This window comes from Pleurodeles waltl, chromosome 4_1, assembly GCF_031143425.1.
Source record: "Pleurodeles waltl isolate 20211129_DDA chromosome 4_1, aPleWal1.hap1.20221129, whole genome shotgun sequence".
NCBI classification, from domain to species: Eukaryota; Metazoa; Chordata; class Amphibia; order Caudata; family Salamandridae; genus Pleurodeles; species Pleurodeles waltl.
Genome location: NC_090442.1, coordinates 186,145,553 through 186,168,446, shown reverse-complemented (window position 1 = coordinate 186,168,446; position 22,894 = coordinate 186,145,553). Strand labels below are relative to the sequence as shown.

The 22,894-nt window shown below is 43.2% G+C and overlaps 1 protein-coding gene across 1 annotated transcript in view; it reads right to left on the bottom strand.

Moving 5' to 3' along the window:
• Positions 1–22,894, bottom strand: part of BORCS5 (BLOC-1 related complex subunit 5) — a 160,638-nt gene that overhangs the window by 121,574 nt on the left and 16,170 nt on the right. The window contains exons 2-3 of the mRNA XM_069228020.1: positions 22,409–22,544; positions 14,114–14,272 (exon numbers count right to left, since the gene is read on the bottom strand). Coding sequence (XP_069084121.1) covers positions 14,114–14,272; positions 22,409–22,466 — 217 coding nt within the window. The 5' untranslated portion in view covers positions 22,467–22,544. The remainder of the gene's footprint in view (positions 1–14,113; positions 14,273–22,408; positions 22,545–22,894) is intronic.

Sequence of the window (22,894 nt, the reverse complement as noted above, 5' to 3'; positions counted from 1 at the left end):
ATCCTGGGCCAGGCCTGGCTGGACCCCAGGAGGGCAGATGACTGTCTGAGGGGTTGGCAGCAGCAGCAGCTGCAGTGAAACCCCAGGAAGGGCAGTTTGGCAGTACCAGGGTCTGTGCTACAGACCACTGGGATCATGGGATTGTGCCAACTATGCCAGGATGGCATAGAGGGGGCAATTCCATGATCATAGACATGTTACATGGCCATATTCGGAGTTACCATTGTGAAGCTACATATAGGTAGTGACCTATATGTAGTGCACGCGTGTAATGGTGTCCCCGCACTCACAAAGTTCAGGGAATTGGCTCTGAACAATGTGGGGGCACCTTGGCTAGTGCCAGGGTGCCCTCACACTAAGTAACTTTGCACCTAACCTTTACCAGGTAAAGGTTAGACATATAGGTGACTTATAAGTTACTTAAGTGCAGTGTAAAATGGCTGTGAAATAACGTGGACGTTATTTCACTCAGGCTGCAGTGGCAGGCCTGTGTAAGAATTGTCAGAGCTCCCTATGGGTGGCAAAAGAAATGCTGCAGCCCATAGGGATCTCCTGGAACCCCAATACCCTGGGTACCTCAGTACCATATACTAGGGAATTATAAGGGTGTTCCAGTAAGCCAATGTAAATTGGTAAAAATGGTCACTAGCCTGTTAGTGACAATTTTGAAAGAAATGAGAGAGCATAACCACTGAGGTTCTGGTTAGCAGAGCCTCAGTGAGACAGTTAGGCACTACACAGGGAACACACACATATAGGCCACAACCTTATGAGCACTGGGGTCCTGACTAGCAGGGTCCCAGTGACACATAACAAACATACTGAAAACATAGGTTTTTCACTATGAGCACTGGGCCCTGGCTAGCAGGATCCCAGTGAGACAGTGAAAACACCCTGGCATACACTCACAAACAGGCCAAAAGTGGGGGTAACAAGGCTAGAAAGAGGCTACTTTCTCACAGTGAGCTACAATCAGCAGAAGTGGGCGCCCCCCCGCTTCCACTGGAATCACAGACTGGGAAAACAGGCACTCAACGGACCCTGGCTAAAATCTTGGCAACACAGCGATTGAGGTGAACAGTACAATACGAAGGAGTGAGGATGCCAACAAGTGCAGCAGGCCACAGGTCGAGCACAAATCAAGTGAGAGGGTCCAACAAAGTATTTAATGTTACTCCCATTTGTAAAGTGCACGTACACCAAACGGTTTCTTGGCGCAAAGGTAAACTATCATGACTTTGAAGATCTATTGATAAGCTTGCTTTATAAGACAAGTCTTCAACAGCTGTCTGAATCTTGCGTAGTTGGAATTAGTCCTGATGCCTAAAGGCAGCGAGTTCCAGATGCGGGGAGGCGTAGCTGTAAAGCGAGCTTCACCTGTCCATTTCCTGTTAAAATGGGGGATAATTAAATAGTGTGGATGAGTAGAGCGAAGAGGTCTGCCAGAGGAGTATATATGGACACAGGATTTTACAAAAGCAGGGCTCTTCGTGTTCAAGGATTTGAAAACTATGCAACAAGATTTAAATGCTGATCTCTGAGTAATAGGGAACCCATGAAGGACTTTTGTAAATTGGGAAATGTGGCAATGTGTAGGGAGCTGATAGATCAGCCATGACGCTTGATTTTGAACTAACTGGAGCCTGCAAACAAGATACCTAGGGAGATCTAAGTACAGTGAGTTGTCATAGTCAATTCTTGTCATTACCACATCTATGATGACTTGGACCAAAGCTTCCACAGTAATGTTTTTTTTATCTTCTTAACTCTGCGAAATTGGTAGAAACACAAGGATAGCACAGAACTAATCTGTTGTTTCAGCAAATAGGTCCTCATCAATAGTGACGCCAAATCTTTTTACTGATTTCTTAGGAGGAGTGTCCATTTTGGACGGCCAACATGATGAATTCCAAAGATTGAACTTGTTTGTAGTTATAACCATCTCTGTTTTGTCAGAGTTAAGTTTTAAATGATTGCTGTTTATCCAGTCTCGGGTGAATAGCATAGTACCTTGAAAATGCATTTTAGAACTCGGAGTGTTATCAATTGTAAAAAGCTGCTGCATATCATCAGCATAGTTATATAGTTTTACTTTCATTTTTTTAAGAGAATGGACCATGAGACGAATGTATATGTTGAAGAGGTGAGGCGAGAGTGATGACCCCTGTGGCACTTCACATTTTGGCTGTACTTGAAGGGATATGAAGGGGGGCAGTCTGACCGACTGCAATCTGTCTTACAAAGAAGAAGCCACCCAATTAATAGCAGAATCCTGTAGTCCTGCAACCCTGACAGCTGAATAAAAGATTATGGTCAACCATGTCAAAGGGCGCTGAGAGACAGAGTAGAACGAGGGCCTGAGTTGTAACTCTGTCCACCTCTTCATGCAAGTCATCCATCACTGCTAAAATAACTGCTTCTGTGGAGTGTGCGGCTGAAAACCCACTTGGCAAGGATCTAAATAGTCTGCATCTTTGAGGAAAGAGCAAAGGCACCTAGCCACATGTGCTTCAAGATTTATTTATTTTTTTGCTAGATAGGGGAGTAAGGAGATTGGGCAATATGTTTTTCAGTTGAGAGGGTCCTCGCCTACTTTCTTTTGTAGTGGGACCACCACAGCCTCTTTAAGAGGGACTGGGAACAGTTCCTTGATTAAGAGAGTTACTGAGAAGAGATAATGCTACATCAGGGAGCTTTGTGAAATCCGTTTTTAAAATCCTTGGGGGGCAGGTATCGTTAGGGGAATCTGATTTAACTTGTGATAATGGGTCCATTAAATCCTCCTTACTGATCTTGGGGAGCGATGAGTAGTGACAAGGATTTTTCTCTTCAGTGTTATACACTGTCATATTGTGCCCTGGGCCTGAGGAGATACACATTTTGTTATGGGCCCAATCTTGCTGAATAGAAGAAATTGGGAGAGTTGCATATGTGCTGAGATGGTGTGACAGGAAGCATGGTTCTGTTTGGATTTGAAAGCTCAGAGACAATTTTAAATATCTCTTTTGAATGATTAAAATAATTCAGAATCTTGTTGGTGAAAAATGTGGTTTTAGCTTGTTTAATCGGTTGTTTCTAGTCTTTGAGTGATGTTATAAAAGATTCCCTTAGAATCATGGGCATAATCATTACACCATCTGCGTTCTGACCTCCTGAGTTCCAGTTTAGCTGCTTTTAGCTCTTCTGAGAACCATTTGGTGGCATCATGATGTCTCTGCTGTTTAATTTTATGAAGGGGAGCATACTTGTTACTGGTCTCCACTAACCATCCTGTGATAGCCTCTACCTAGCCATCTATGTCGGTCATTCGAACAGCAAAAGATGTTTCCAACTGATTACAGAAGGAACTCAGATCAATAAGGGACTAGTTCCTGGATACCGGGTTGGGGCAGGGCAATGGGTTAGTAAGAGTAAGGTTAACCAATGAGAATTTGATCAAATGGTGATCAGACCGTACACAAGGGATGATTCTGGGTGCATCGATGAGAAGTTTAGTAGTTCATATTTGATCCTCAAGCCAAAACCCACTCTGCCAAAAGAAGTGCTATCCCAATATTAACCAGCTGTCTTACCTCAGGGCAGTATCGCAGACCAAAATGTCTAGGCCTACCTGCTGCTGTACTTATTGAGCAAATGAGTGCTATGGTCCCTGGTGGGACTCCCTGCTTTTCTGGCATGCTGCCATTCTATAGACACCTACACCTCTGTTGGTAAAGGTGAAGGCCTGCCCATGCACAATATGTCATCGAGAATATTAATAGATATAGCCAGAGGTCCAATATTCTGCTTACTTACTGTTACTCTTCCAACACTCAAATGTGGTCTCACAGAGCCAGAGGTCAATTTGGTCCCATTGCAGCAGTCAGCGAGTAGGTTTACCGAGTAGCTCAAGTTGACCCATTGATCACCAGTTGAGTTCTTATATTACATTCCATGTAAAATGTCGATGCCCTGAAAGGGTCTCCACTATACTTGGGATCTTGAGGCTTAGCATATCTGTGGTGTTGATTAACACAGTTTATCATTGCTGTATAGTCTTCCTTCAGATAGACCTCAGGTACTCACCCGCAATCTCCTCCACAAGACACACCAGCATGTACACCCCAGGATGGGTCATCCCAGGAAGTCTCCATACAATACGTTTTGAGTTTTATACGGTGGTAGATATTAGGGCAGGACACTGATTCCATAGGTATGAAGAATCCAAGGCCTGTCTTACCCAGATCAGAAAGAGGTATCTCAAAACACTTTGTTATATAGATTTTTACTTGTTCTGAAAGTATGGAAGGTTGTGCCCCTAGCAGTATTCTTTCACAAAACTTTCACACTTAAAAGTAACTTGACAATTGAGAATTTTGTTTAGCAGTAAAAAGAGTACAATTGTAGTTAGCGTTTTGTTGAGTGCTCTGATACTTATACAGATGTCCTGGCACCAAGAGAACTAATTAAAAAATCACCAGGCAAGGAAATTACTACTGCCCATAGAGCTGGGTCTTGAAGGCCTTCGTAAAATGCGGAAGTTCTTGCATTTTATTACGTGTTACTGAGAAAGCATTCCATAATTTGGCGGCTGCCATCGCGCAGGACCTACCTCCAGGGTGTGCCCGTTTGCTCTTAGGCAGTGTAAACAGAGAAGCATCCATAAACAGTCCCCCCCCCCCAACTTTTTGCGATCTCACCAGTGGCATATTTACCACAAAACTGCCTAAGGTGTACGATGCCCACAATTTTATGTGCTGGTGACGCGACAAAACGGAAAAGCCCCGCTTCCCATGATTTACTTGTTGTTTTAGTGCTTCCTTGCTCTAAACACAGTACCCTACTCTGGGTTTGCAAACTACAATGTACACTTGCTGCCGTCTGTGAAAGCCTTGCTGAAGTGCCGTGCCTTGGCATTTGCCAGCCTGGCTGCCTAGGGCGGGAACGGGTGTGACGCACACCTTGCCTGCAGCCATCCGGCCTCCGAGGAGTAGGACACGGTATGTGGCGCGAGCTCTGCTGTCAGGTAAACAAAGAATCATTTGGTTCTTGAAAAAGACGGGTGTGAGCAACAATTGTGAGCATGCGTTTGGAAGGTGCAGTGGCGTTACATGGAAAGTGAACAGCAGTGCTGAATTATTTACAGCGAGGTACTGTTCCAGAGCATGTACTGTGCATTTGTGCAACAGGAACGAGAAGTAAACGCTCTAATGGTACTGCTCTATAAACACACCAGCATTGTATTCATGTACACAGCAATACTGATTCATGTGCCTTCCTTTCCCACAAATCCAAATGAGTTGCTCTGTGCAGATACTGCTTAAAGATGGGGAGACAGCGAATACATGGTTAGAGCCCAATCTAGTCTCTCATTTGGCCTTATGATAAAGGTTCTAAGAAATTCAGAACAATTGTATTGAATATTTTAATGTTTTTCATTTCATACATGAAATATTCGTTACTACATTTATCAACAGTAGTAGTTTCAGAAATATTCATGACCCCCCCTGCTCTGATGACAATACCATCATTGAACCCAGAGACTAGTCACTTAACATGTGCCCATTACATGTGGCCTATATAGTGCAGATAAGGCAACATTATAGTCAATCAGTCCATATACAAGAGAGGTTTTGGTATAGTGCTTATCCTGCACTCCATTACTTCAATGTGCTGCACCCCAACACCCTCCTTTGCGACAGGCAGGTATCCCTCTCCCCGCTAGAGGAGTATTGAAACAAAGATAAAATATAGCAGAGTTCCATTACAGGTGAAAAGCTCCTGAAATAAGGTATTTGCCCAAAATCACATAGTTAAGCACGAAGCTGGGATCGATCCCCCAATTTTTTTTTTCTTTCAGTTTTACGCTCAGCAATTCAGTGACTCGATGGGTATTTCTTTCTGATATTAAAGCTTAATGCGTTGTCCTTGTGTCACTGAGAATGAGATTGGAGCATGGGTGAAAGGCAGAATGCTGTTGTGGTTAGGTGAGCATATACCATGGATTTTCTTTTTTTTACTGCAGAATCCAGTTTTATTAGGACATACCTTTTAAATGTCACTATAATAAGGTGGCGCACAAAACTGAACAGTGTGCTGCTAAATTTTCATTTTTTTCTGCAAAATTTCCTAATCCATGCTGGAATATCCTGGGGGGGGGGGGGCTGAGTTAAGTGAGCGATGAGGGACATAAGGGAATTTGTTTTTTCAAGACAGATTGGCCCAGCATGATGCAGAACTTTTTGAACAGGACAGAGGGATTTTAAAACAATCCTTGTTGCCACCGGGAGCCACTTGAAGCCTTTCCAGGATGGCGGAAGCAGATGACTGCAATCCAAGAGTCAGATTTGCAGCAGTATTTTGGATATGTTGAGTCTTTTCTTTAGTCCCAAAGCGACACCAAGAAAAGAGAGTTGCCTGGCAAAATTCAGACTGTATTGGTTCCAGGATCTGGTTTTGCTCCAACAAAAGCAAAGAAAAACGGATTTTGACCGCAAAGGGAAGCAGGGGTTTAGGCCGAAAGTTGGAAAGAACAGCTTGGTTCTGTGTGTGTTTTTTTTTAAATATGTGGATAATTAATGCCCGTTTTCAGTTCACTGGAATCCAAATGCTGGCTAAAGAACTACTGCTGACTTGAAGCAAAGGCTGGGCCAATTCTGAGATGGCTGCTTTCCAAAGATTAGGTGGGGCATGGTGCAAAGCGAGGTCTGACGAGATTGAGCATGCAAACGCAGTAAACCATTCCTGCGAGAGTGGGTCCAATTGTCCTAAGTAGGGAACAGCCAGAAACTCAACAGCCCACCACGTCAGTGTTAAAAGTCCCTGATAGGGATGCACCTTTTGATGGCTGAGTTTACAGGCAAACTGTGACGTTACAGATCATAGTCATTTAGTCCTCAAAATTGTTTGACAGCTTATCTGCCACTCCTTGTGAGTGTTCAACAGCAAGTACTCCACATTTCAGGGAAGCTAAAGACCAAGCTATCGTAAAAAAGTCTTTTGAGTCACTTTCAGTGGTTTAGATCTTATTAGCCTATAATTCAGTTTTAGCTGAGAGTATCAATCTTTTGTAGCTACTGAAGGCCTTTTCACGTAGGCGCTCATTATGCTAATGAGGCTACTGGATTTGGGAGACAGGATCACATGGATGGCGGGTACTAAGTATGATTCCACACCACATGACACCTGTGGACCTAACCCAGGTTCTCCGGTTAACTAGCAGCACCTCACCTCTGACCGAGAGGATTGTGGCAACCGGGCGCATGACAAGAAGACTCCCCAGGGGAATCATGGTCGATCAGATCCCATCCCTTTCTCTCAGTTACCAAAGAGCCTCATACAGACGAAGAACACAGAGGCAGAATATCGTTCAATAAGGATTTATTGAAGTAACTGCATCTTAGATAAAAAGGCATGTATTGCAATAACTAGGATGATAAAACACAATAAAAGGAAACAGGTGGCTAACAGAGTAAAAGACAAGAATAGTCCTACCATACTGTCACCAGGAGTGATGTATATGTTTCTCCTACCAAAACTATATTTGAGCACAGAGTAATAAACCTAACCTGCCTTTCGGGTTCCCTCCTGGGGGTACATCATCCCTCATACCTGCAGGGAGAAGTCTGTGGTCTAGACAGACACCGTCCCCATGTGGATCAGGGGTCTGGCCGTCTAGGCAAGTAGCTGCAGCGAAGCGATCAGCAATCGGCATGCAGTCGTGGTCATCTGGCTGGAATCTCCCTCTAACGTGTCTAGGACAAAGGGGTGTTTTTATACTAAAATAGCTGACATTCTAAGAAATAGTCCCCACGTAAGAGTGTGTGTTTTCTGTGAATGTTGGAGACACAGCATACCACGTATGTCAGCAACCCTATCTGACTGTAGCCTTGAAGAAAGCACAAAGTGAATAAAATGTCCTACTAAAAATGTAATGCTTTCCTAGGTGAAAGTACAATGAGATAAAGAAATGAAAACAGCACCGCTAATGATGCTATTTCTAGGAAAATAAAGCAATGCTGAATAAAATGAAACAGGGCTAACGTGCACAGCAGCAGGCCTAGTTAACATGAAACAATGTGTCAAACACTGCTAATAGCTATACAACAGCCTTTAAAGCTCCGTTCTAGCAGAGGTGGAATAATCTAGATGGCAAATTCTTTCCACTATCTCCCATCCTGTTCTGGCCTCAGTTAATGAGGAGTATACCAAGAGGATGAGGGTCTGTCATGTTATTAAAATTATTTCAGCGGATTTCTAGGGGTGCTTGGACACCTGGATAAGTTACATCTGTGCACAATTTTCAGTGTAAAATACCAAATACTATTTAAGAAACGAAGATGAGGAAGATATGTTAAGAGCAGACAGTGCTATAAGCAAAAGTGGCTGCTCAAAGCTATCATCAGGGTTACTGCGAACCTTGATGAGATAGGGAAACAGAAAGGAAGCCATGGAAGGCTACGATTTAAACCGTGCTGTGCTGCTTGAGAGGTTTCACAAGGTTTAATAAAATAAATTGGAAGTTCCCTCACACTTAAAAAACGGAGATAAAACAAATATGGTAAACCACCATTCCTAAGTACACCCCTTTTACTTTAGCCACTACAGAGGCCAAAGAAAGTGACATTCTTCAGAGAAATGCATGAGAGCAGGCGAGTGATCTACAGTGCACCACGAGTACTGGTGGCACAGGATGTGTGTAGAAAGAAGGTGTCAATATGCAAAGCAAATATAGGGCCCTGAAGAAGGAGAGCCACAAATCTGACCGAGAAAAGATGTAGGGCTGATCAGCTGTCTAAGAAGACCATTAACTATGCCAGGGTGGATTGGAAAGCCAGATTTCTGTGAGGGAAATCTGAAAATGTGTCTGCTCTCTCAGTGGTTGTATCTAACGGCCTTGCTTCTCCGAGCTGATAAGAATGCACGAAAGATAGCAACTATGTAGTAAATGAGGCAAGCAGCATTTGCACAATGGCAGGAGGAGGAATTAGGTAAGGTGTAAGAGGACATATTTGGAGTAGTTTCTCATACCACTTTGTTAGTCAGACGTTGGGATTTCTAGGGACATCCAGATCGGTGCACTGAAAGCATAAATTGCTATCAGGTTGTACCAGTGTGATTGGCATTGCTGGAAGTAGTGGATCAAACAAAGAGATAGAAATGACTGGAAGGATTATAGCCAAGCGAGAGAAGGGCCTACAATTCTGATTATTATATGTGATGATGAGCAACACAGCACAGTCCTTCAGGCTGCATGAAGAAAAATATATTTTCAAACGAGGAACTCACAATGCCATGTTTTTCTCAGATGTGGTACTGGCAACTGAGATGCATAAGGAACATGCAACACAATCAATGTGAGAAATTGGGTTACTGGTTGTCTTGGGTGGGAGCCCCAGTCAAGCAGCAACTTCAAATCCTTGTCAGGGTAAGGCACAAGCAAATGTCAAGTTAACCAGTGCTCAATCCCCTGGTAGCTTGGCACAGAGCAGTCAGGCTCTGAAAACACCACACAAAAAGATCCTACACAAGGTTAGAAAAATAGAGCAGAATTCAATAAATAAAACAGGATCAAACAACAAAAATATAATTAGTAGAACTGGAGTTATGAATTTTAATTATAAAATTAGAAATAGCAATTAAAAGCATAAAGCGCCAACCGCAGCTATGTGGTCGCGTTGGACCTTGTCAAGGCCAAAACTTCAGGCCGACCGTGATGGAGCACAGGTCGGATACAGTCCCAGATTAGTACTGCTGACGTTTTACCTTCTCAATGTTTGTGTAGAGTCCCTGTGGCATTGGAGAGGGTTGAGTGGAGCAAGGAGAGTGTTGTGTGCAGTTGTTGGCATGGAGTGAAGAGCAGGCTGGGCAACACGGGGGCTGGAGCTTTGCACAGGCGGTCCCCTGTGGGCTGTCAGACTGCTGTGTGAAGAGGCAGGCTGGCGGTGGCTTACACTGAATCTCGATGTGAGCAGCACAGTCTCAGTATGAAAAGTCTCTTTGCGGTGGCAATGAGCACAAAATCGTGAATTTTAAGAGCACTGAGCTACACCAAGGGTCAAGGACCTGAGGGGCACCAACTGGGGTTCAGGATCTCAGTGCAGCTGGGTCCAGGTGCTGGGTGGGGAGCCTTTTATGTCCATGAGGCTCAGATCAGGAGCCCAGCATACTAGCCATTTGAGTCACTTTGGGATCCTGGGTTCCAGTTGAAGTTGCAAGTCGAGTTATTCTTCCCTAGGAAAGGCAGCAGAAGGTCAGCATAGCAGGGCAGCAGTTCCTTTAGGGGAGCAGTCCAGCAGAATGGCAGTCCTTGTAGCAGCATAGCAGTCCTTCATTCTGACAGAGCCACAGGTCCAGAAGTGTACTGAAGAGTTGGTGTTTGAGGTCCAATATTTATTCACAGCTGTGACTCTGAAGTAGGGAAAAGCTTCTAGAGGCATGCCTTTAAGTGCACAGATGCCCGGTCTTTCTGGCACTGGCTCCAAACTACAGGTGGTATGCAGCCCTTTGTGTGGAGACAGGACATAGCCTATTCAAGTATACGTGGGGCTGTTCCCAGCTCCTCCTTCCTATCCTGCCAATAACAGTCCATCCAGGCACACCTAAGCTCCCTTTTGTGTCTGGCTGTCTAGAAGGAATACACAAAGCTCAACTATCAGCTACACCCAGTCATGTGATCAGAGACAAGCTACAGGCACTAAATGGCTAAGGCAAGAAAATGCCAACTTTCAGAACTGCTTTGTGGAACTGCACACTGTAGTGATACAAGAAGGAATCAAGTGTATTGAAGGAGGAAGCATGCTCCTTGTGGATAGCAACCAGAAAAGAGTACCTTTGTTCCAATGACTGCTGTAATCAGAGAGGCTGGGTAGACCGCAAGGGTCACAAGTAATAACAGAATCTGCGTTCACAAAAGTCTCCAGTAATAGCCAGTTACTGGAGAGTGGGATGCATTGTGCATTCTTAGCAAGGGTACCATTTTATTTATAGGACACGTGAAATTTATCTGGGGATATTGCCATCCTTCTGCCGATCATCTATGCTTTACTTTTACTCATGGTAAAATGGTAGCTGCGGAAAACACTATAAAGGGTAACTACTGACATTTAGGAAAAACAGAAGTACAACAGCTTCTTCCCATGTTTTCTATTGTTTGAAATATATTTGGACTGCAGACTAGGAGGGTTGTAGATCCAAACTATGTAATGTACCTAGCAATTCCAATTTTATTGCAGCAGTGTAACATCTTTTTCATAAATATCAAGATGTCAATTTCCTCTCTGGATTCAACCTCCAACTTTTGTGATTCGATAGGCAATGAATTCTGATGGCTAACTATAATGACTTACACATTTTGAAAGTTATGTAATAAATTGCTCACTTCTTTGCCAATGCAGTATTTTTACTGGAATTCCCAAAATTGTAGGGTTCATCTAACAAACTGCAAAAATGAGCTCCCATGGGACAACCTGCTTGGAATAAAGGGATCTGCTTTGAGTGGGCCCAACCTGGCAGATAACCAAAAACAACTTTCTGTAATACATTTGAAAAGAAATGGATAGCTGCATTTCCTTAGTTTTGGAATTGTATCTCAAGTCACATTTGGGAATGTAGGGTTAATGTCTACCTCTTCCATCAAAGCTGAGTACGTGAAGAACACGCTTGTGCACCTTCTAGGCCATTTTGGCAAATATGGTTCTAAAGAGGTGTTAGTTCGTCAGCTGTTTGCTATAAGCATCTGCAATGCTGACAGGGGGAATGTTGACGGATACACATTCCCCAACCGCAAACACTGAGTTGCTAGCCATCTGGTGCCTCCACACGTATTCAGCAACAGTGGCAAAGGTAGATACACATACTCTAAGTCAGTGGTTCCCAACCTTTTGATTTCTGTGGACCCCCCACTTTACTTTATCATTACTGGAACCCGGGGACCCCCACTAAATCCTTATTGGAATTCGGGGACCCCCTCAGTGAGTCATTACTGAAAGCTGGGGACCTAATCTGTTAATATTATTTAATTTTCTAAGCAGTTGCGGACCCCCTTCGGAGGCTTCGCAGACCCCCACGGTTCCCGGACCACAGGCTGGGAACCACTGCTCTAAGTATTAACTGTGGCAGTAAGGGCACAAACGTACTTTAAGACCAAATATTTGTTTTATAATTGTTGGTTGGGTAAATGTTGTTTAAGTGTGGCACAGTAGAGAAGCAGTGGAACATTTTTATGTAAAGGGAGGAGGGCAAACACAGTAGAAATGGAGTGCATTTTTCTTCTGAGTAATTGCAATGCCGTAAGAACTATGTACTCAAGTGTCTTTGGTGCCAATGCTGATTAAGGTGCTGGAGTCTCCTACAAGTAAGTGTACAAAATAAAGTGAATGAACTAGGATGAGCAGGGAGGTAGGAGGGTTTAAGGACACCAAGGGGGTTATTACAACTTTGGAGGAGGTGTTAATCCGTCCCACAAGTGACGGTAAAGTGACGGATATACCACCAGCCGTATTACGAGTCCATTATATCCTTTGGAACTCGTAATACGGCTGGTGGTATATCCGTCACATTTGGGACGGATTAACACCTCCTCCAAAGTTGTAATAACCCCCCAAGTATTTTGGGCCTTTGCAGACTAAGATGGAGAGTTTATTTGTGTGTGCACTGGGAGAGAAGAAAGCAGAACATATTTTTGCCTGGGATAGTCCTTATAAGAAACAATCAGAGTTCTTTGAGTATGTAGGATCTGTGAAGATGGGAAGCAAACAATATGTGCATGTTCTCCGGGAGGATGTAGGCAAAGCTGGAGACAGTGTGGCTCAATGGTTAGAGCGGCAGACCCTGAAGCAGAGATCTGGCTCAAGACCAGGGTTCAAGTCCCGCTTCGGCAGGTCTTGGGCTCAATTCCCCTTGACCAGATAATTCTCGCCTCGGTGCCTAATCTAATTCATGGGTCCCACTCTGCAACTCTGGGCAATAGCTTGCTTAATCTCCACAACGGCCCCAACAGCGCTTGGATGCCTGGCTTCACCCTGGGGGTGCTCAGGAGTGGGCGCCTCACAGGGAAAAGCCAGGAGGGGTTCCATAGCGGTATGAGTACAGCGCCTTGAGACCCTAACGGGTGAGTAGTGTGCTATACAAGTGCTAATTTACATTTACATCTGGCATACGTGTAGACGAGATGTAGGAGAGGCAAGGCATTGATATTGCAAAGCAGGTAGATCAGAAATATTGTGGAAGAGTGTTGGACAGACTAGATGATGTGCTCCTGGGGAGACTAGATAAAGTGATGCATTTGTTGCATACAATTATTGTAACTGTCCTATCATCCTGTGGACTGATGTGGCATACTATATTAAGATTTTGGTGGGGTAAGACTAAAAGGGTGTAAAGATAAAAGTGTGGTGAGAGAAAGGAGACACAGTGATAGAGACAGAGGGTCAGAGATTGGGAGGGAGAAAAAAAAACACTATTATCGTTGGATTTACAGAATGTGTGGAACCAGTTTTTTATTGGCAAAATTAAATCATACATTGCACCAGCTAACAGCTTATGGTCTCCCTTCTTTTTTTTTTTTTTTTTACATAAATAGAGGATCGTTTTCCATTGAAATTGGCCAAGATTCAGATGCAATAACAGCCATTTTGGACCTCAATAAAAAGGGACCTCTATAGACTTATGTCTACACCTCCTTGTATGGTGGCAGTAGCTGTGGCTCACCACCTGCATAAAGCCATCATCACTGTCCCACTTCAACCACATTACTCTCCTCTTGCCACAAGACCGAAATACCTTAAAATCTTTGTTTCACTCATTTGTGCTACTTCAGACTTATTCATTTAGGCTTTAGAAAGGATACCTAACAGCCTTCTCATGTGTAAATAATCCCACCCATTGTCTTGTAAAGTGCAAATTAATAGTTTTTTGATGCAATAGTGTCATTTTTTGACAGTGTGATAATAGATGGCATGGAAAATGCTCTATTCAAAATTTTACTCTCTACAAATACAAACCATTGTAAATACTTTCAAAATTCCTGAGGTCTCGATGGCAGTATAAAGCAAATCTATACATCATTAAGTCGACAGCCCACATCTGTACTGGGGAAATAGTCAGGAACCAATGATGTGAAAGCATAGCTGACCTTTGAGAAGGGGCTGAAAGGTCGGGATCTCTTGCAGCTTGATGACCTCTGGGTCGTTGCTGACATTACGTAATGACTGGATTCCAGGAGTCACAACCACAATGTCATTCATTTTGGCTCTCTGCTTTGCCAAAGAAGGGGAAGCTGGGGAATGGGATGCTGAAAAACAAAAGCAAGAAGATTGCATCAATGTTGTGTTACACTGAACATCAATTCAGAAGGTGCTTTAACCACTGGAGAAATGAAGCTCCAGTGGAGAAATTAAACAAAATGTAAGAGCTCCTCCACAATCTTGAACTCTCAGCAAACGCCGGTGAAGGAAGCAGAACTGTACCTAAAGCTTTGACAGAACAGTTAGCTTCTAATGCAGAGGTCAATGGTGGGGCTGGGAGAGATGCTGAATCATGTCCGAGCCGATGCAGTCCTCTGAAGAAAGGAAACGCTGAAGATTCAGACTCCAGGAAAGTCCCTCAAAAGGGGTGGAAGTAAAATACCTCTAGGTTCAGCTACAATCAGTGCATCTGCAATACGCAGCCCCTAACGTGTGCTCCCAGGGCATCTCACTTTCAGAGAAGACGGACAGGACCTATATTTGTAGGGCCAAGAGTGCAAGCAAAACCCTCATACATAGTACCGTCATTGATCCCTGGGGATCTACAGTCATAGACTTTAACAAACCAAAGTGGGAGAAAACAGAACACAGTTAGTTCACTATAAGGCCTACAGAAAGACAGAGATCAGGGATCATAAAAGATAGACAAGGGACTGATTAGTGACTTCTTATGTTCTCAGGCAAGTGTGTGGACTGGGAATAAGGACGAGAGATAGGCTACTAGGGAGTGGAATCAGAACGATGATAAGACGGGGTAAAAGCTTGGAAGGAAAGGTTAAACAAGCACTGGCAAAACTAATAGGTTCTGGGAGTGAAGCCTACTGACTTTGCCAATGCTTTCTTAGGTATAGCGAGCTGCCACAAATGTGCAAGCATCCGTGGTGGCCCGCTTTGAATGTCTTTGCTGAAAGATTGCAAATGCATGCAAAAATGTGAGCGCATCCACAGAAACCATCGTTAGATGCATTTGTAATATTTTCCCCCAAAAAGATTAGAAGACGGTAGTGGTGGATCTGCATGCTTTGCTGGCCAACTTTTAATGGGTTTGGTAAAATAATACAAACCTATCTCTAGGTGCCTATCTGTCACACATGCTTACCTGCAAGCAGCCATCATGAAATTGATTTAAAAAAAACAACAACAAAAAACTTGTAAGACAGACACGTGCTGCCAATAGATTGCAGCGGGCACCCAAAAATAAAAAAATGCAAGCATTGGCAAAGCTGTACACCATCACGGAATAAGCAAAATGCTCTTTCCTTATATTGGGCAATATCGTTAAATACATTTTTTTTTAGAAGGCACAATGACATGACCTTTTCTGGTGGCTGCATCATTCTGTTAGCACACGCATGCATGATGTATATGCATGTATGCGTCACAAAGCATGCCCATCAGCAGAATGAGACAGGCGCCATTTGCTTTTTTTTTTTTTTTTTTACAGATCAGAAACTGGAAGGACTGGAAGAACCAATGGATGGGCTGGGTAAGCAACACGGACAGTGAGAAAACACAAGTACTCCCATTGAGTGCTTAAAGTAAAAGAAAATAATATCACAGTGGAAGGATATAAGCCAAACGGCAAAACACGGACCTAAATGCTCCTGGGTGTAACAAACACAGCAACAGGGAGGAAAGACAGTGAATCAGGAGACAACTGGGACAGACACTAACTCATCCAATCAAGACCACGAGCCTGACCCAAAGCCCAATGTGTGTATATGTTAAACAACAGGTTTGTGCAATAAACAGTTAAAGTGGTCTGTAACCAAGACCTAAAAAGGGGAGAAGACTATAAACAAAAGACACTCAACTGTTTCCAGAATCCTTTTCCCAGAAAGTGGCAGCTGATGATAGCTCTTACCTCACTCCAGAATAAAATACCATCAAACTATGAGTTGTTGAAAAGGAAATGAATCCTGAGGACTAGTAGCCTCAGAGTGAAAGATTATTAAAAATTAGTGTTAATGGAGGTTGTTTTGACTGAGAATATACTGAGGATATGGAGTAATACCCTGATATACAAATAGTACAAGAAGATCCCAACTCCGTAACACAGATATGAGAAAAGTGGGAAAAAGCACTGGTCTTTTAACCCTTGTGCATGTCCCACTGTCAAGAATGTTTATTTTGACCATAGCCAAGTTGGCCTAGTGATATACTGGTACTTCTGCACACTGCACTAAAGCAAACAAGGGTTTACTCTATCCCAATCCAAGAAATATTTGTATGGAGTTTCAACTTTAGAAGTGCATCAAAACGCGAAAGGTTTAAAACATTTACATTTACAGAGCTAACCAGTGTCAGCTCGATTTTACACATTTCAGAAGATAATGTGTTTCACAGACTGTACAACAGAAAAAAGCCTAGCCGCTACCATGGGCACACTGGGCCCTCAGGACTCGGGGTTGTGTTGATATGCCTCAGCCTTTAGGCCAGTTCAAGGATTTTGGAAGGTTAAGCCTTAATAACTAGGGTGCCCTGCAAGAACACAAAAAGAGGCAGATGGTCTTACCTTAAGATGACAACCACTATAGCAATGATCTGCTGAGATTGAGAAATTGTACAAGCCATACACGGTGGTAAGGGAGAGGACTGGCACAATGAAATAAAAGGGAAGATTCAGTGGTCATGTGCAGGTTGATATGTGGATTGGAAAGAACAAGGCTTTCAAAAGCAATAAAATAACTAAAAATAAAAATAAATAAAAACTTTCACCCAATGAGCACCTTACAACACGAACCGGCAAGTTTATGAGAAGGACAATTATCAGAGACCCAGAGAGAGCTTTTTGGTATGATCCATTCAGCTGTGCAGTTTCTACAGCAGGTGCATTTATTTGATGAAGGGAAATTAAGATGAGATGGTGTATGATTGACCACTCAATGGCAGCAGGGCCACTTTGGGAGATGGCCTGGCAGCCCAATGCGCAGCGAATTAAAACACTCTATCAATCCCTAACTACAAGTGAGATGCAAGATATTTGGGAACGACCAGTTGCAAGGCTTGGACTCACCTCTTCCCCATTTCCCTTCAACCCACCTCGGGGAAAACAAGATTTCACTCTGGGCCTGAACAGGGTTCCCTATCAGAAAAGGCTGGAGGGAGGGTGCAAAACCCTTAGGGATATATTTGATTGTGGTTCCATTAAAACTTCTGAGCAACTGAAAAATGAGTATGCGCTCCCGGAATGGGAATATTTCCAGTACATGCAATTGCAACACTGGTTGCTCAGTCCTAAAATTAAACAGAGAGCCAGCACAGCCCTCATCCTCTTTAAAAAAAAATCTTACATTGCTCAGGGGACAAATATGCAACTTCAAAAATCGACATTATGCTAAATAGTAAGCAGGTAGACCACAAACTTACATTCTAGTATTCCTGGAAAAAAAGGAATTATAGGATAGATCGAGTGAAGATATACTGGTACAAACTAACAACTTTGCCTCTCATGCAGGTGGTAGGGAAATGCTCCTGAAGATTCTGTGTAGGTGGCAGTACAGCCCGGCACGTCTTGCAAGGCTGGCGATGAGGGTGTATTGGGGCAGGAGAAGGCCATTATGGTGGAGGGGGTGCGGAGAGGAGTGACCTTACCTCAAGTACTACAGGTTTGCCCAAAGAGGAAGGGTTTCTCGTCTCTGGTTTTGGCGAACATAATCACCAGAGTGGATCTAGCCAGATGCCCGGAGGTGATATTTTTTCGGGTGTCCAGCCTCAAAGATATATATATCCCTTGTATGACATGCTATGTGAACTAATCTTCTATCTAATATCAGTGTTCCAAAAAAAATCGATTTTTGGTGTCTGGGGGCAACACCCCCTCCACCTGCCAGAGCAGAACTGAGTGGAAAACCTGTGGTGGACTTTGGGTATGGAAAAGTTCTCCAAAGTAGCACCAGGTGAAGAAAGGGACTTTAATCAGCAAATGGGTCGTTCATTGGAATTTTCAGCACATATTACAAAGTACTCACTGGCTCCAAAAGACTTGTTATAAATTCCAAGTTAGAGGATTACTACTCCACAGGACGAAACAGGCTTAATTACCAGGTCCATTTTGGGTGCAATCCTCTGGAACGGGGTGTGACTGAGGCAACAGAGAGAACTAATTCTAGGGTAACAGGAATGGGAGGAGTACTAAGTGGAGAGGGACTTTTGTGTGAGGTTGGGAGAGGGAGGATTTATGTTGTCTGTTCAATTTACTTCATTACACAGGAACTTGTATTGATTGGTCTGCTGCGTTTAAATGCCAATAAAAACGTATTTGAACAAAACATGACCACCTAAGTATCACCCCCAACGATCAACATCACTGAACTCGCAAGTACATTCTTAACGCACCCTAACAATTTTAATATCAACAGATCACCAGCGTGTAACTCAATTATAAGATAGCCATCAGCTCTCAAAGAGCCAGCAAGAGAAAGAGAGAAGGCAAAGAGATACAGAGCATCACAAACAGGAGAAATCAAAAACTTTGTCTACAACCGACCCCCTCCCCCCATCCAGAGACAGCACTCCTCCAACAGCTGCACCCTGGAAAGAGTCCCCAGGCTCCTACGGTCAGTACCTCCAACAAGAGGGCATTTCTGATTTTAGCCCCTTCATCACTCTTCCTCCTTAACAAAAGTCCAAATAAAAGTTGCTCTGGAAAAACAAGAATATCTTCTCTTTATAGCACCCCTTCAGTGATACTGGGAAACCTACCAGTGTCTTAGCCCCTCATCACTATCCGTTCGTTCCTGATGTCCATTTGTTCCTTCTTGGTTAGGGTTCACATACACACATCAGGAAACAGGAGCAAGAAGGGATTATCAAGGACCAAATGTTCTGTTTTACGCTGCCGTCAATATTGCCTCGGTTTTGTGGCTAATCAACCACTACCATCGCTGTGCCACTTACTACAGGGCCACTCATTCACATAAGTGTTATGGGGGTCACCCACAGCTCCCCTAATTAGGGCACCCTCATGTATTTCATTTCCGAATCCAGAGTCCGGTTCTACTGACACAGGATCAACAAATACTCGAAGAAGGGAAGATTTCCAACATCTCAGTACAGTGCTTCAATCGGACTAGAATTCCAATTGTGCATTCACTGAGTTCCAACAGGTGGCTTATCATGTCTGCAAGTGACTGATTAAACCCCTCCAGCATCTGCATTTCCACAGATGGCTGTTGGTTAGTCAACAAGCGACGCTCAACATGCAAGCATTTCTACCGTCTCCTCAACCACTTTTACTAGAATTTCAACTGTGCTTTTTTCTGTCCCCATTATGCTCACTGTATTAATAATTAAGCTGATAAGGGTTTGTCTGCCCACCTTCTCCTACACCCCCCGTCTGCTCTCTTGCGCTAAAAGGACCTTACCCATTCTTCTTATGGCACCAACTTTAAGGCACTGCTTGTGAGAGAACTTTTTTTTCTTTTCGGTTGCCATTTTCTCTGAAGAGGGCTCCGTGGAACACGAGGTGGTGTGTGCTGGAAGGCCTACAGTACTCTCCCCCCCCCTCAACACATACAGAAGATGTGCGAGCGTCTCAGCATAAGGTCAGCTCCCGATTTAGGCCTGGCTACTTATAGGCCATGTCGACCACACAGGTAAGGCTCAACCCAACACCACTTGGTCTGCATTATCAGCCCTTTCAGAGTCCCATCACTGGGTGCAGAAAATCTCAATGCTGTTGTTCACTGCATCCCAGATGCTGTTTGTCAGGTCCTTTGGGGTCCCCACGGGCTCTGCGGATTGGTTTCAAGCCCAAAGGGAATCAGACCACACTAGAGAAGTCCAGGCAGACTGAAAATCAAAGCCTCGGCGAAGCCCCGAGCTAGCCCTAACCCAAGAATAAAGATTTTAGATAACATAGGAGGCTGAATTCCATAGAATTTCTTATTTTCACTAACATATGATATTAAAATGACGGATGAAAGAGGAAGATTGAACCACTTTCAGTATCCAGAGTGATAGCATTGCACTAAAGAACATGAACATGGCTTGAGACAGATGGGCGAGATGCAGTACATTCAACATACAGTTGGCAACACCACTGGAAATATTGAACCCTTCAGGCCATATATGGATGCCACACCACTGTGCATATGCTCTCGGCCACATACCAAAGGCTACATGGGAAATGAAGTAGGCACATAGGAAAACAGAAGGGGAAACAAGAAATGTACAGGTGAAGTCAATGCGGATAGAAGTGGGAAGTGATGGGATGTGACAAAAATGAAGGATAAGGGCATGCACCAAAATAGAAATGTCTACTTCAGGCCTCTCCTCACTCATCAGTTTTAAGTTATCAAGTAGTAGAAGTGCATGCCAGGAGAGATGTAGCAGATTTCCAACAGCAATAGCACCAGTTTTCTTTTTTAAGTGGGACCGCCAAGGACATAAGGAATACAAGATATAGGGAGCAAAAAGTAAAGAAAGTAACATTTTAAAATATTTTAGTTGCTATTGTGCATTAGGCAGGCATATACTGTTACTGAAGTATTGCACTGAAGCAGTAGACACTTGGCCCCATCAACCAAACCGGCCTAACCATTTGTGGTTATACCTAAAGAGCTACACATATATCTGGGACTTTACAATTTTTGACAAAGTCATCACTTCCGACGGAACGCAATGAAAAGGTGTTATAAGGCTATTTATTTGGGGCTGTGTGACTAAATGCAAGTTATGTAGCCCTTGCAATAAGTATTACCACTGCCTTTGGAAACACAACAGCGGTGTTCTACTACAAGGTCAATGTATTACCAGGTACCTCCTCTAACTTCAGGCAGGTATCGAGGCGGAACAGTCAAGGCTTACTCTTGAAGGATGGTGTGGGGGTAGAACTCTTCAGGTCAGGCAACACCTACATCTCTCGAAAAATTCATATACAATTCCCGAAGTGTTCTGCTTTTAGAAAAAGATACAAGACTGTATCTGCAGTAAGTGAATGTATTATGTAACATTCAGGAAGTCTTATGACATACAAGTCTATCTTTCAAGTTAAGGTTCATACTTACAACATGACTTAATCTTAAGATAAAACAGCATGCACTACACCACTATAAAAAGGAGGCACCAATTGTTAGTAGTGTCAGCCTGATAACCCATCCTAAAATGAGTGCTGCTTTTGCGTATTTTCATAATTAAATGTTTTGTTGGTGAGGAAGGGAAAAGTCATGTAAACTACTAGTCGGGGGAATTCTGCCAAGAGACTCCTGTCCAAAGAAACAGGCTGTATCATCCAGAGGAGGAAAAAGGAGTACAATGTGACACCCACCGTGCACCAGGGGCCTTCAATCCTATAGGTGCTTTAAATGCAATGATCCTTGGTTATTTGGACATCAATCTATTTTGACTAAGCAGTCCTTAAAATGTTAGTTTATCCTGGAAAATACATTGACGACATACTTTTATACTAAGTATTAACATATTTTATTTCAATGGGGGACTTTTGGGAGGTTTTATAGAATGGTCGATGGGTATGGATGTGGCATTCCTGTTAATGGTTGAAAGGTTTGTTGCAACAGATATGCTTTTTTTTTTTTTTTTTTTTTTTAAATCTTTGTAAGTCTCGGGAAAACAGTCACATGGATAAAGTGTGAACACAAGCTCTCCACCCACTGCCCGATCAACTACGTACAATTTATGGAAAAGGGGTTGGAAGTAAATAGGAAGGGAGGGTGAAGATACATATAAAGGGAATGTGGAGAAACACGCTTTCAAAGAGATCAGGCAAAACGGAGACACACTGCTCTGTGCAAGACGAAAGCTACAAGTAATTTGGGGATAGGTGGAGAAAAGCAAAGACCATTTGGAGGAGTACTGTAAAGATGTAAATAAGGGAGTGAGTGACCAGGTGCTATTGATCTAAAAGATGGTGGCAAAAGAGGGACCACCCAATGAAAAGAAGTTGAAGGCACTGTTCCAAGGAACAGTTTTATCTTTTTGGCTTATGCATCATATAACAGGGAGGCATGAGGATCCACAAAGGGGCCAAGTAGGTATACGGTTGCGGAAACAGCTCTAATGCAAGAGTTAGCAGGCGTAGAGAAAGTCAACTAATGGTATGGGGGTTGAACTGTCTGGGTAAATGTGAGAGAAGGAATTGCATGAAAAGCAGCAGTGAAGACGGCAAGACAGAAAAAAAGTAAATAATGAGTAATTGAAATCTAAACCCCCTCTAGACTAACCTGAAACCATCAGGTCACTTTGCCTTGGCTCTGCTTCAGCACTCTGTTCTGCTCCCATTTTTCTGAAGGCTGATCAGACTTGAGATGAGATGTGTATGCGTATCTTTCTTCATTTAACACAAATTCATTCCTGTGACTGAATACAAAAATTACACATGAGATCCATATAACCATCATAATTGTTTTTTAAATGATGATTAACTCATAGAATGTTTAATCCACCCACCATCTATCTGCCTGTGGAAGTCTATAAAGGCATGGGAAAATGAAAACAGCTCAGATAATCATGTCACTCTTAGCACCTGCAACAGTGCAGATACTACTTTTGTCATTCCACTGAAATATCAGCTAGGTTTAGAAAGGCATTGTTTAAAAAACACGTGTACGAGACATGATATACTCTTTTAAAAAAAAAATAAAGCCATTGCTTTGCCATCTTGCTACTTTCTACAAACATTCTTACTATCTGATTGCAACCATTTTGTG